At 34.8% G+C, this 14060-nt stretch overlaps 1 protein-coding gene across 5 annotated transcripts in view; it reads right to left on the bottom strand.

Moving 5' to 3' along the window:
* HACE1 (HECT domain and ankyrin repeat containing E3 ubiquitin protein ligase 1) overlaps positions 1-14060 on the bottom strand; it is a 110951-nt gene that overhangs the window by 70971 nt on the left and 25920 nt on the right. For 2 of the 5 annotated variants that reach the window (XM_055329967.1, XM_055329966.1), the window contains exons 6-7: positions 13841-13972; positions 1432-1514 (exon numbers count right to left, since the gene is read on the bottom strand). In XM_055329967.1, coding sequence (XP_055185942.1) covers positions 1432-1514; positions 13841-13972 — 215 coding nt within the window. Of the gene's footprint in view, positions 1-1431; positions 1515-13840; positions 13973-14060 lie in introns of those variants that run through there. The other 3 variants (XM_055329969.1, XM_055329968.1, XM_055329970.1) reach the window with 2 other exon arrangements.

Consider the following 14060-nt stretch of genomic DNA (forward strand, 5'->3'; position numbering starts at 1 on the left):
ATATTCTGGAGGCAGAATTTACTAAATTCCAAGTTCAGGGTCAGAGAGAGACAGAGAAAAAGAAAAAAAAAATAATGATCTAGTTTCTATTTAAACAACTGAAAAGATAAAGGTTCCAATGACTGAGATGAGAAAAGGTAGACAAAAGGTTTGAAAAGGGAAATCAGAAACTCTGTTTTGGACGTGTTGACATCTGAGATTCTATACAACTTGGGAGTGATGATGTAAATCAGGAAGGTAGCCATTCAAATCTGAAGCTTCAAAGAAAGGACTGATCTAGAGATAATCCCTCAAGATAGGATATGATTTCAGGGAATCAAACAATGACATTATTCATATATTCAGGATACTATGGAAAGAATGGGTTTTCTAACCAAGCAACCAAAACATAAATATAATGTAAGAAAATGGCTGGATTCAGATAGAAGTCTAGAGATCCAAAAGTCCTTGTATGCTAATTCAATTTGTTCAATGATGATTTGAAGCAGTGTAATCAAAGTAACATCAGAGACCCTAGAGAGAAGCTAAACAAGAACAAAAGCAGATCTTTTAGTCTAAAACAAACCTCCAGGAAAATGACATATAACAGAAAAAGGGATTAAAAAAAAAAGAGGAGCTTTCTGGAGAACTTTATATCTGCATTTAAGAGACTAAATAAATACTGCAATTCATATCATCTAAACCAAAGACAAGAAACACTGGTATATTGTAAATTGCTTCTAATTGCAAACTACATTTATAGAACACACACATACACACACACACACACACACACACACATATGTATGGGTATGTACGGGGAGGAGTACATGTATAATTATTATGTTGTTAGCTCCATATGGACTCAGGTTTTATTTATTACTGTATCACTAATGCCATAATATATGGCACACACTGAGTAGCTAACTAAATGTTTGCTTATTACACAAATGAACCAATGAACAAAATGTATGCTTCAAGAAAATGAACCAAGACAGAACTACAAAAATAACTTAATCTATAAGTTAATATCTAACCAGACAAATGCAAAGATTTTTTTTTTTTTTAAGTTACAAATCCAAAGAAAGCAAAGACACGGCTCTGGTCTAAGACATATTTTAATATTAAATATTAATATTTAATCCCTCTGAAACTGACATAGTACTTAACAAAGAAAACTATGAAATTAAAGGATTATACAGACACCTTTTTTCATTATTAAGTAATTAGTCTAAAATTTAAATAATCAAGTAAATCAAAAGCTCCCACCTATTAACATATAAAAACACTGGCAATATAATAGAAAATATTTTTCCTTGTGCAGTTAAGTGAGTACAGTATTTGTGGGAAAACAAGAGAACTTTAGAAAATATACAGAAATGTTTGTGTTTGGAAATGTAATAAATACACACATTCTTTAATGAGAGCATCTGAAAATAGAAAATATCATACCTGCAAGCAAAGTACAATGGAGTGGCTCCAGATACATTTGGCCTGTTAATATCAGCACCACTGTCTAGCAAGCACTGCACTGTCTGGAGGGAAAAGAAATAATTAAAAAATAAAGCCAGAGAAGTAAAACAAAGACACAATTATCACGATTTAAATAGATAGAAGGAATGATCTTACCACAGCTTGAAATTTTAAAGTAGAACAAGTAGGAACATGACAATTATGATAGCTGAACTACTTCAACTTTTTGGTTAGCTCTCTTGAGACTCTCAGGTACTAAATAATACATGTGTAATTATCAATGAAATATAACCTGTTAGAATCTGGGAAGGTTCTAAAAAAAATCACTGACACATGTAGCTACCAAGGACTTGAAAACAGGCTTGAACAACTGAGGAACTGAATTTTTAATATATTTTATAATAATTAAGTTTAAATAGCCACAAATGGCTAGTAAAGTTGACAGAACTATTCTAAATATTTGGATTTAAAAACCAGAATTCTTTTGCCTCTAAAAATAAAAAACAGGTATTCTTAACAGATAGTTAAGAAAACTATCATTTTCTAAACTCAAACATAATTATTAAAGTTCAAAATGTTAAAAAAGCTATAAAGTCCTCTTACTACTAACAGCAATCAATACTGATTTCAGTTTCTCTGATAGTCTCATTCATACATACTCTGTCTCCTAAGCTCTACTTCTGTAATCATTCGAGTCATATACTAAGGAAAAGCAAGTTATTATAAAACCTTAAAAACATATATCCCATAATTAGAGATAGAATGAGGCTTGCCTAAAACCTCAAAAAAAAAAAAAAAAAAAAAAGCATCTCTCCTGGCTTTATTCCTTTAGTCTTCATTTGAATTTCTCCTACAAAAAAGGAAGAAAACATGTAAAAACCTAAGTTTTTAGAATTACACCATTTAATATTACTTCTGGACTGAACACATGTTCATTATTGCTGCTGTAATACCTAGTACAAGGTCAGTAAAATAATAAGACTATAAACTCACAAGGAAGAAGAGGAAAGAACAGAACAGTATACTGGACAAATTGATCAGTTTTGGGAAAGTGGCAAACAAGTGGAGGGATAGAAGCCGACTTAGCAGATCAAAGGCAGCTGAAGTCTACATGCCTGCAAACGTGGATTCCAACAAACCATCAAATTCTCCCCTTAGAACATACATACAAAATACAGGAATTGGAAGTACCAGGTAACTTAGAAGACAAAGATAGTTACAAAGAGCTCTAAACAGAAATAGTAGTTGAAAGCCTGTAAAAGAAAGAGTTGGACCTTACCCTAGAGCCCTTCTTCCCCATGGCAGAGAGTTAGCCACTATCTCTCCCTACACTGTCTCAAAATAGTAAGGTTTATTCTCTGGACAAACTGAATAGGGAGGCTCTAGACTGGCAGACAAGATACAGAAGTAAAGCAGAGATAAGGAGCCATGATGAACAAAGTTAAGTGAAAATCTTTAGCCCCTACATTCCACTAGACTCCCAGAAATCCAGTAGCCAGGCTTAAAACCTCAAAAGATGGAGATTCCAAGTTTCCTCTCTGGAGACTGGCAAGAGAATAGAGCCCTACAAATACTAGCATTACAGAGTGGCCATGAAATAGCCCAATCGTCTCCAAGGGGACATTTGACAATGCTGGGAGATTATTTTTTCATGACTGGGGAAGGGAGAGTACAATTGGCAGCTAGTGGGGAGAGGTCAGGGATAGGTCTAAACATCCTACATTCTACAGACGGCCCCCATAACAAAGAATTTTCAGGCCCAAAATATCTCAGGCAAGATTGAGAAACCATAGCACACTGTGGGGCCAGCCAATAAACCCAACCCATGTACACAATGCTTCCTGCCAATATTTTAGTGCCTCACCACTCTACACAAATGGGCAGACAACATTTAAGAGACAACTAACTTGATTAACTAAAAGCAGGTCTCTATCCTGAAAAACAAAAATCAAAACAAAAGAAAAAGGAAGTCAGGAAGATAAAGATAATAAAGAAACCAAAGAAAAAGCCACAAAATTTAGAAAAGATATTACCTCAAACAGAAAAGATATTATATCCATAGGACAAGAACAAGATGCTGGGAGAAAAATATTCAGAGAATAAGAAATTAAAAATATAAGTAAAAATTCAATAGGAACTTAAACATTTTTTAAAGTTTATTTTGATTTATTTGCTTAAGTATTCTCCACGCCCAACATGGGGCTCAAACTCACAACCCCGAGGCCAAAAATAGCATACCCCTCTCTGAGCCACCCAGGAACTCTGCAAATTCAATAGTTTAGAAAGACAATATTGGAAAAACTCCACAAGAAATAAAGTAAAACAAAAAGACAAAACAGGAAGAATGGGAAATTAGTAGATCAATTCAGGGAGACACTGCAGAAATCAGGAATAAAGAGAATGAAGGAGATGGGAGACCAAAGGGAAGTAATCAAGAAATAATGTCCAAAAATTTCCACAACTGAAAGACATGCAGTGCCAAACTGAAAAGATTCACCAACTGTCTGGTGTAATAAATTAAAGGCCCACAAAGCACATCAAAGTGAAATTTCATAATTATTTCATAATTTCATATAAGATTACAGAAATAAACAGAAATCAGATTAGCACTAAACTTCTCAACAGCAACACTGAAATTTAAAACACTAACTGCCTTTAAAATAAGGTAAATGACTTCCAATGCAGAATTCTAAAGCCAACCACACTATCATTAGAATATATGGTTTTAAATAAAACGCTTAACTACATAAGATGTTGAAAAAAAAGTACATCCAATGCACCTTTTCTCAAGAAGCTACTAAGTAAAGGAATATATCAAAATATGCAAACTAGATTATTAGGGATTGAACATAGGAGAAACTAAGAAATTTCTAAGTTTAAAAAATGGAAATAATATTATCTAATGAATTTGTCTTTGTAGAAAATAGAACTGAGATATTTTGTTGGCGCATATAGGAAGAATTACTGATTCATAAAAAATAAATTGAACAAAGCCAATTATTGACTTTAAGAAAAATAGTCATCCTAGATAGAAAATGTTGTCATAATTCATTACTTGAGGCACCTGGGTGACTCAGTGGTTTACCATCTGTCTTCAGCTCAGGTCATGATCCTGGGATCCTGGGATCGAGTCCCGCATCAGGCTCCCCACAGGGAGCTTGCTTCTCCATCTGCCTATGTCTCTCTCTTTCTCTCCCTCTCTCTCTCTGTCTCTCATGAATATATAAAATCTTTAAAAAATAAAAAAGTAATTCATTACTTGAGTCAGGAATAAATAATAGTTACCTAACTATATATACACCTAATCTTCTCTGTTAAAATTTACAATTTAATCTTAGAAATAGGGGAGAAGGCATGGGAAGAAGATTTAAATGGATTATATCCTCACTCACCAGGACAAGAAATGATTCAGTGACATCTGAAAGTTGAGAAAGAGCAATAGAAGTATATTATTTGGAAATAGATACCAGAAGAAACACTAAAAGAGCTCAAAATTGTTGCCTGATGATCACGACTGGACAGAAAGGGTAGCTTAAGGGACTATCATTCTTATTGCAAAGATTCTGATTGGTAAGAATAGACTTATTTTAAGATAGAGTATTCATGTATTGCTAATTGAATTTACTTCTATTCCAAGAGGAATAGAAACACTGTTACATAAAATTTTATTATCCGCTATAGAATTCCTTTAAACTGAGGACAAGTGGTCAAGCATAGCATTTAAATATAAGAAAAAGGGATCCCTGGGTGGCGCAGCGGTTTAGCGCCTGCCTTTGGCCCAGGGCGCGATCCTGGAGACCCGGGATCGAATCCCATGTCAGGCTCCCGGTGCATGGAGCCTGTTTCTCCCTCTGCCTATGTCTCTGCCCCACCCCCCTGTGTGACTATCATAAATAAATAAATAAATAAACAAACAAACAAATAAATAAATAATAAGGGGCACCTGGGTGGCTCAGGGAGTGATGCTGGTGTACCAGAATTGAGTCCTGCATCGGGCTCCCCAAAGGGACCCTACCTCTCCCTCTGCCTCTATCATTCATAAATAAATAAATAAATAAATAAATAAATAAATAAATAAATAAATAAATAAATAAAATCTTTAAAAAAAATAAGAAAAATAAGCATTTGGGATCCCTGGGTGGCGCAGCGGTTTGGCGCCTGCCTTTGGCCCAGGGCGCGATCCTGGAGACCCGGGATCGAGTCCCACATCGGGCTCCCGGTACATGGAGCCTGCTTCTCCCTCTGCCTGTGTCTCTGCCTCTTTCTCTCTGTGTCTATCATACATAAATAAATAAAAATTAAAAAAAAAAGAAAAATAAGCATTTAAGTCATATTTTTATAAAACAAGGCCTATTTGGAAAAAAAAAAAAAAACAACAAGGCCTATTTGAGCCTTTTGATCATGGCTTTTTCCTTTCTGAGTTTTGACCTAGAAGCTGTGTCTGCATGGCCCAAAACAAGAATGAGATGGACAGCACCAATAATGTTTCTTAGCTGTTATAGAAATTAGACAAAACGCCATAATCGAAAAGGCTCAGGAGAAGTGAAAGCAATATATATACTGAAAATATATACTAATATACAATTAAAGCCAAGCAATCCAGATAGAAGCGGAAATAAATTATTATTATGATATTTATACTTTAATCTCTATATTCAACGTGGAACTTGAACTCACAACTGCTAGATCAAGAGTTGCATGCTCCAACTGGGCCAGCCAGGCGTCCCAGAAGAAATAAATTATTAATAAAACATTCTATTAATTCACAAAAGTTATAAAGTTGTTTAAAATACATAATGGTATAATAATGTAACTTTAACATGTAGCTGGACACTGTGCTAATAAATTTAATACATCCTGTAAGGAAACTGATATTCTCACTACTTTTAAAGTAGGAAACTGAGTCTCAAAGAAGTAATGTGCATCCCAACACACAAATTAATAGAGAAATAGGATTAAACTCAAATCCATGTTCATAACCACTATGATACCTACCAAAAAGTAGGAATTCTAATTTTTCTGAATTTGGATTACTAAGTAGAAGTAACGCTAATTGGCAGAACTTCATAAACTACATTAATTATAATCTACTAATTCCCCACTAAATAACTACTTGAGAGTCAAACTTAAGTGCCTAGACAGCTATTTGTGTTTAGCTTTAAAATAGTGTCATTTTAAATCATACACTTTTTACAGTATTTCCGTATCTTTTTTTATACTGTAGAACTTAGAATACAAAAACAATTAAGCCATTAGACTAACATATCCCTCTACTGTTCTCTTCAACAAAGTGGTGAGACAAACTCTGAGCAAATCATAGCAAGAAAACATGTCTCACTACATGCACCATCCTATGTTCCTAGCATACCCTCACTTATGGGAAATACCTGACAAAGATATGAAAAATTATTTCTGTTCTTGAGAAAAGATTAGAAAGTAAAGTAGCTCATTCTAGCATTTTCTTTTCCATTTGTAAATCTTTCTGCTTTTCTAACAAAATTAACATCATTGAATTATGTATCTATTAAAAGAAACATATTTTTTAAAACTTTCAAAAATTCCACTTGTAGATAAAATGTTGCCTGAAGACAAACAAAAAGAAAAAGCTAGTTCCTTCAGAGTAAGGATAAATAATATATAAAGGGATGTGAATGTAAGGAAAGAAACTGCCTTGTAGCACCGAAATGAATGAAAAGTCATCAATCTTTAGGATTAAAAAAAAAAAAAAGATTTGTGTGCAGACTTCTTTTTGTAAAAGCTCGGAAACAGGAGAAAAAATAATAATGCAGAATTAGTTAAATGGCATAACAAAAGAAGAAAGAAAGTCAGACATAATCCAAATCACAATTAAAAAAAATTCCAGTCTATGTAGAACTACTTATATGTATACAAAGGGTAAAATAACTTTGAAACTAGTAAAACTCAGGTGGAAGAAACTCTGAGCATTTATTAAATACATGTATGCTCCTGAAGAAACTATACTCCTGGGATCCCTGGGTGGCGCAGCGGTTTGGCGCCTGCCTTTGGCCTGGGGCGCGATCCTGGAGACCCGGGATCGAATCCCACATCGGGCTCCCGGTGCATGGAGCCTCCTTCTCCCTCTGCCTGTGTCTCTGCCTCTCTCTCTCTCACTGTGTGCCTGTCATAAATAAAATAAAATAAAATAAAATAAATTTAAAAAAAAAAGAAAATATACTCCTTGAGGACTTTAAATTATACAGAAGCCTAAGGAAAAACATAATTGAAGAAATTAATTCTGGATTTAACTACTAAAATCCCTATAGAGTTTCAAAAGCAGAGATTTTTCACCCATAGGAACAAATCAGACACATTATAAGTGTCTGATTATTTTAAGAAATAGCATTTATCATGGCACCTGGGTGGCTCAGTTGGTTAAGCATCTGACTTCATTCAGGCCATTATCTCGGTTCCTGGGATAGGGTCCCCGACATCAGGCTCCGCACTCAGCGGGACATGTGTTTCTCTCTCCCTCTGCCTCCCCACCCCTTCTTGTGTGCACACATGCACTCTCTCAATAAATAAAATCTTAAAAAAAAATAGCACTATCAATATATACAACATTTAAAAGTACAAATTTAAAAGTGACAAACATTCAGAAATGGAAAGAAAATGGCCGAGAAAAACTGGCTGAAATGGTACTGCATTTTTTTGCCCATTCTATCTTTCAAAAAGAATCCCAATATCCATTATGTGCTAGGGACTACTCTAGATGCCAGAGTTAGATAGCAATAAAGAAGAATCCCTATCCTCATGAAGCTTACATTCTAGTGGAAAAGGAAGACCAAGAGACAAAACAAAAACATGTAGTATGCGAGACAGTGACTAGTCACATCCAGAAAAATTAATAAGATTCTCTATGATAGATTTGCATTCAATGTGTTGTAGCAAATTCCTCACACCTACACCCCTACCTACAAATACTTCTGTAAAAATTGCATTGTCGGTTTTACAGACTATAAACCATGAAATCCAAAAAACCTGTGATTTACAATGGTGATTATTCTTCTGTTTTAAAAACTTTATGACTTCTCATTCACCTGAAAAAATTAGGGTCAGCAGCTTACAGTATGAAAGCAGACATATAAAAGTATGCCAACACAAATATTTGTAAATGACAGTTGATTATCTACATTTTCCAATATAATAATTTTAAGAATGAAATCATTTGCCTAGTTTAGATAACCAAAAATATGCTTTCAAGGTAATTCAAAACTTCAAATTCCCTGTCCAATATTTCTCAGCAGCAAAAACACAGCAAAAAACAAACAAAAAAAACTATCCTTTTCCTAGATTATCTACAAGGGGGAGAGGGGTCCTTCCTCCTTACAGTGTAAGAAACTGCTAGGAAGTAACCTTGAAAGAAAAGCATTCAAAGAGGATTTTCAAATTGTTTCAAGAAATCCTTGAGAAGAAACAACACATTCTCAACAAACTTCATGACTTTTCAAGTGGTAAAACAATATTCTGAGTGGAAAACTAAATGTGCCAAGCTAAAGTTTGAGTCAATCTCAAAAGCCATTAAATTGAAGGCAGTGACTAACCAAGACCACCTGTGCCCAAAACACTGAAGATTACAAAGCAAGAAATCCAAGGCAGCTCTACTTTATCAATATCAACTATCAAAACGACACTGATCAAAGTAAAAAGGAATAGATATTCAATATTAAAATTACAAGTAAAAATACGAATTGTGGCATTATTACTTGCTAAAAGACAAAACAAAACAAAAAAGCATCTTTATCTTTTATTAAAAATAATTCTGATGACACGACTTCACAGCAGCGCACAAATTACTTATGCACTAAGGAAAATGGCCAACTCACTAATCAATGACTGTTTTATATGTTTCTCTAAGCTTACCAAAGCTTTGAAGTCTTATGTTACATCTAATAAAAATCATTATTACCCACTTGTGTTTGAAAATCACAGTAACAACTTTCTATTATTTATTTCCTCACATTTTCCAGATGTTATTAAAGGAGAATTCTAACATTAGAATAAATAAAATTATTCTGAATCTAAAAATACAATCCAAAATGTTAGTCTATCTACCTTTGAGCCTCAAGGCTGAATCCAACAAATGATTTTGCAAAAGCATTCAATTAAGTTTGGATGGCTGTCCTGTAATTCTCCAGATGAAAAGCTTGAAAGCTGGTTAAAAGATATCAAGAGAGCTGACAACGTAGGTAAGCACTGTTCCTTACCAAGCCCACAATTTCAGTAAAACATGCAGTCAGTTCTACCAAAGACAGTTTATAATACCAGCATCAAGTAATGCTTTTAAGATTCAGGAGCTTAAATCTACTCTAAGCAGGGTAACGATCATTTTATATTGTCTATGAAGTTTCATATTTAGCTCTATAAATTTAGCAACATAAAGTTTATTCTCATAAAAATAAAATTTCTTCTTTAATGAAGTGAAATTAGTCCATAAACTAATCCCTCTGTGTATTCCAATTTATTCTAATAAATTATGACTAAACCATTCGACAACTCGCTAGGGTTTCTAAACTCAAGTTATTCCAAGAAAACAGTAATCAACCATTTGTGGCAATTTTACACATTACTAAATCTTAAAGAACTAATAGCAAAGAAAAAAGTCACCAAAAAGTAAGTTCAGCCTATGGCCAGAAAAACTGAAGTTGTTATATCTATGTAGGTTTTACTATACTTTCTAAAAATGAGATTAAGATTCAAACAAGATACTGGTTCTAGGTCACTATATAAGACTAAAGGAATTAAGGGTCCAGAGAGTGCTTTCTGTACTTTCCTTGCAAAATCACATCATACACATTAATAATGGTAGTAGAGAAAGAAAGAAAGAGTACCAATACTATTACTGTTCTTTATTTCTAAAGATTTTATTTATTCATTGTTATTGCTCTTAAGTATCTTCCAAGGTGTTCACAACACTTAACATAAATTACATAAACAGTAAACAGAATATACCTTAGGAGGTAGTTAAGGGCAGGGGAAGAAAAATTTGCGAAAGACTATATAACAGGCCAGCTGAATAACCAAATTCTGAAGGGATTTTTAAAATCAATATCCCAAGACAAACCATAGTTTTGCTATTGTACAGCAAATAACAGCTGACCTTGGGAAAGTTATAAAAAAAAATTAAAATACTAAGGGGCTGGGGCACCTGGGTGGCTCCATGGTTGAGCATCTGCCTTTGGCTCAGGTTGTGATCCTGGGGTCCAGGATCAAGTACCACATTGGGCTCCCTGCACGGAGCCTGCTTCTCCGCCTCCCTCTCTCTCTCTCTGTCTCTCTCATGAATAAATAAATAAAATCTTTAAAAAAAAAAAAATCTTGAAACCTGTGAGCACTGCTGTATGTCTACATGGAACTAAGTTTTGAGGTCCTTTTAATGAATTTATACATGAATTGACTACTTGGAGACCATGAAAAAGCCGTATTTACTTGCTGCTAAAATAAGTCACCAGGATACCTGGACAAAGCATTTTAGATTCAGTGTTCAACTTACAGAGAGCTATACAAAGAGCTAAAAAAAAAAAAACCAAATCAATAATCCCTACCCTGTAAAAATTTATTCTATCATATGCTCAACTGCTGAGATCTGACCATGTCCCAGAAATAGACAAGTAATTTTAAGACACTGGTAATATTAGCTCAACTACCAACAAAGATAGACTAACTTTTCAATATTTCTTTTTGCCTTAATGAAGAATTAAAGATGCATATAATAATTCACAAAACAGCTAGTGCTAAACATACTCTTTATCTGTTCATGATCCTCACAGATAACTATAACTGACCAACTAAAAGACAATGAAATCTCACTCACTAATACAATCAACCGCAAGTCAACATGGCTTTTTGTACCCTTCCTCCACTGCTATATCTGCAAAATCTCACTCTGTGAAACTCATCATTGCAGTGAAGTCAAGCCCCCTTATAAATCTTCTGAGAATACAATTCTTCAAAGGCATCTGACTATAAGGAATCCTCCCTTACTTCACCACACCTGCTTTAGGTTGTAAACCATATGGAGTATATTATACTTATACTAACTATTCTTCAATAACTTCAGAGGACAATTCTAAATTTTTAATGCAGCCTGTAATGCACATGTTTTGAAATAAGGTTTTCTCAGCAATTCTTGTTTCTTCACTGGCTCAAGGCAGCTAAAATGAGCTTTTGTAGATCACTTCTAATCTAAATCCTAGTTTTTTGTAGAAAATTCTTGGGCAACAGGTAGCATTTATAATCTTAGTAAATGACACTCCACTCCTGTTATGGCACAGTGTTTATATTAAAGTGGGTGTTTTTCTGTCCTATAACAACTACCAGCAGGACTCATTCTCTAATATGCAACAGTTGTTTAAAAACCTGGGCCACTGGGCAGCCTTGGGTGCCAGGGGCGTGATCCTGGACACCCGGGATCGAGTCCCATGTCGGGTTCCCTGCATGGAGCCAGCTTCTCCCTCTGCCTGTGTCTCTATCTCCGTCTCTCATAAATAAAAAATAAAATCCTTAAGAAAAAAAAACCTGGGCCATTTTGGGCAGCCTGGATGGCCCAGTGGTTAAGCGTCTGCCTTCGGCTCAGGGCCTGATCCTGGAATCCCGGGATTGAGTCCCACATCGGGCTTTCTGCATGGAGCCTGCTTCTCCCTCTGCCTGTGTCTCTGCCTCTCTCTGTGTGTCTCTCATGAATAAATGAATAAAATCTTAAAAATGAAATAACCTGGGCCATTCAAGATTAGGACATTTCAGATAATTTTTCTTCACACGGAATATCTTTTAAGTTAATAATGTTGATTCTCAGAAAGTAAAACTAATGAGAAGGAAAATAATTCTTGAAAACACTGGGTTAGTTTTCAGATGATGAAAGACAAAAAATAATAATAAATGAATAATTGGTGTTCAGAAGAAACTCTGGGGGAAAAAAATGCTATATCCTTCCTCTTATCCAATTCATTAAACATAAGATAATGGTACTCCTGGCCTCACTATCTTAAAGTAGTACAATATTCTGTGAATTGTAAGTCTTACATAAAGCATCTAAACATATAGGATCCTACATTCTGAACCCAGATTAGGGAAAAAGTGTTTGCAGAGGTGAAAATCTAGATTCCAGTAGAATTTTCCCAACACAAAGATAAGACTCAGAGAGTGTACAAAACAATACATATCAAACACACAAATTTCTATATCTTGCAGTTACTGATATTTTTTTGCTTTTGGCTGGGTTTTGTTGTTATTGTTATGGTAAACAAGTAAATAAGTAACTTTCTATTATCAATAATGTTAAGTGTGAAAAAAAAAAAAACCTCAAAACTAACCAGGATAGGAAATTATAACAAAGCAGATTTTCAATTTTAAGCTAACAATTTTTTTTTTAAAGATTTCATTTATTTATTCATGAGAGACACAGAGAGAGACAGAGGCAGAGGGAGAAGGAGGCTCCATGCAGGGAGCCCGACGTGGGGCTTGATCCCGGGTCTCCAGGATCAGGCCCTGGGCCAAGGGGCAGCGCTAAACCGCTGAGTCACCCGGGCTGCCCTAAACTAACAATTTTTATATAAAACAGCCATCTCCTAGTGAAAGAGAAAAGTGTTAGCAATTTTTTAAAGCTAAACGTTTTTACATGGGAGTAACAAGGAAGTACTGACATAAAACAAATATAAGACTTTAGAAATCTAAGAAAGAAAACCACCACCATTCTAATCTTGCATCATGTTCCAAAACAGCAGAAAAATATGATAATCCGGGATCCCTGGGTGGCGCAGCGGTTTGGCGCCTGCCTTTGGCCCAGGGCGCGATCCTGGAGACCCGGGATCGAATCCCATATCGGGCTCCCGGTGCATGGAGCCTGCTTCTCACTCTGCCTGTGTCTCTGCCTCTCTCTCTCTCTCTCTGTGACTATCGTAAAATAAAAATAAAAAAAAAAAATTAAATAGACTTTAAAAAAAAAAAAATATGATAATCCAAGCTGAAATATTTAAGCAATGTCAGTGCTCACTTTCTTACTATCCAATCCCAATAACTGAGGCTTACTGGTAAAAAGTAAAATATAAAAAAGTTATGTGATAAGACTGAGAATAAGATCATTATTACATGTGAACATACATTTAAATTTTAGTATATTCAGCTATCAAAATCTATGGAAGAGAAATAAATTTAAAATCCAAATATTTTAAACAGATTTAAAAGCACTGTTTTCTATTCCTTTTATCCACAAAGAATATATAGTAATCATGAACCCATATGATGCAGAAAACATTCTGAGATTTTGCTACAATGCTTCATGCTGCCAATTATGCAGAGTGGAAAATTTTTCATGAATTCAAAGTTTTCAAAATAAATACATGCAACTTAAAGTCCTCATGGCTGAATTTACCGTCTTGTGACCATTCTGGCAGGCGACATGCAGTGCTGTCTGCCCCATCGCATCCTCAACGTCGACGTCACTGACGTGCTGCACAAGGTCATGGAGTAGTTCTGTCCGCCCATTCACTGCGAGCCAGTGTATCTGTACAGCCATTTAGTTACTTAACATTGTGTTTCATAAAGACAGCAGATAAATAATGCTATTATTTCTCAAATGTGAGCATAGTACA

This window comes from Nyctereutes procyonoides, unplaced genomic scaffold (assembly GCF_905146905.1).
Source record: "Nyctereutes procyonoides isolate TBG_1078 unplaced genomic scaffold, NYPRO_anot_genome, whole genome shotgun sequence".
NCBI lineage: Eukaryota > Metazoa > Chordata > Mammalia > Carnivora > Canidae > Nyctereutes > Nyctereutes procyonoides.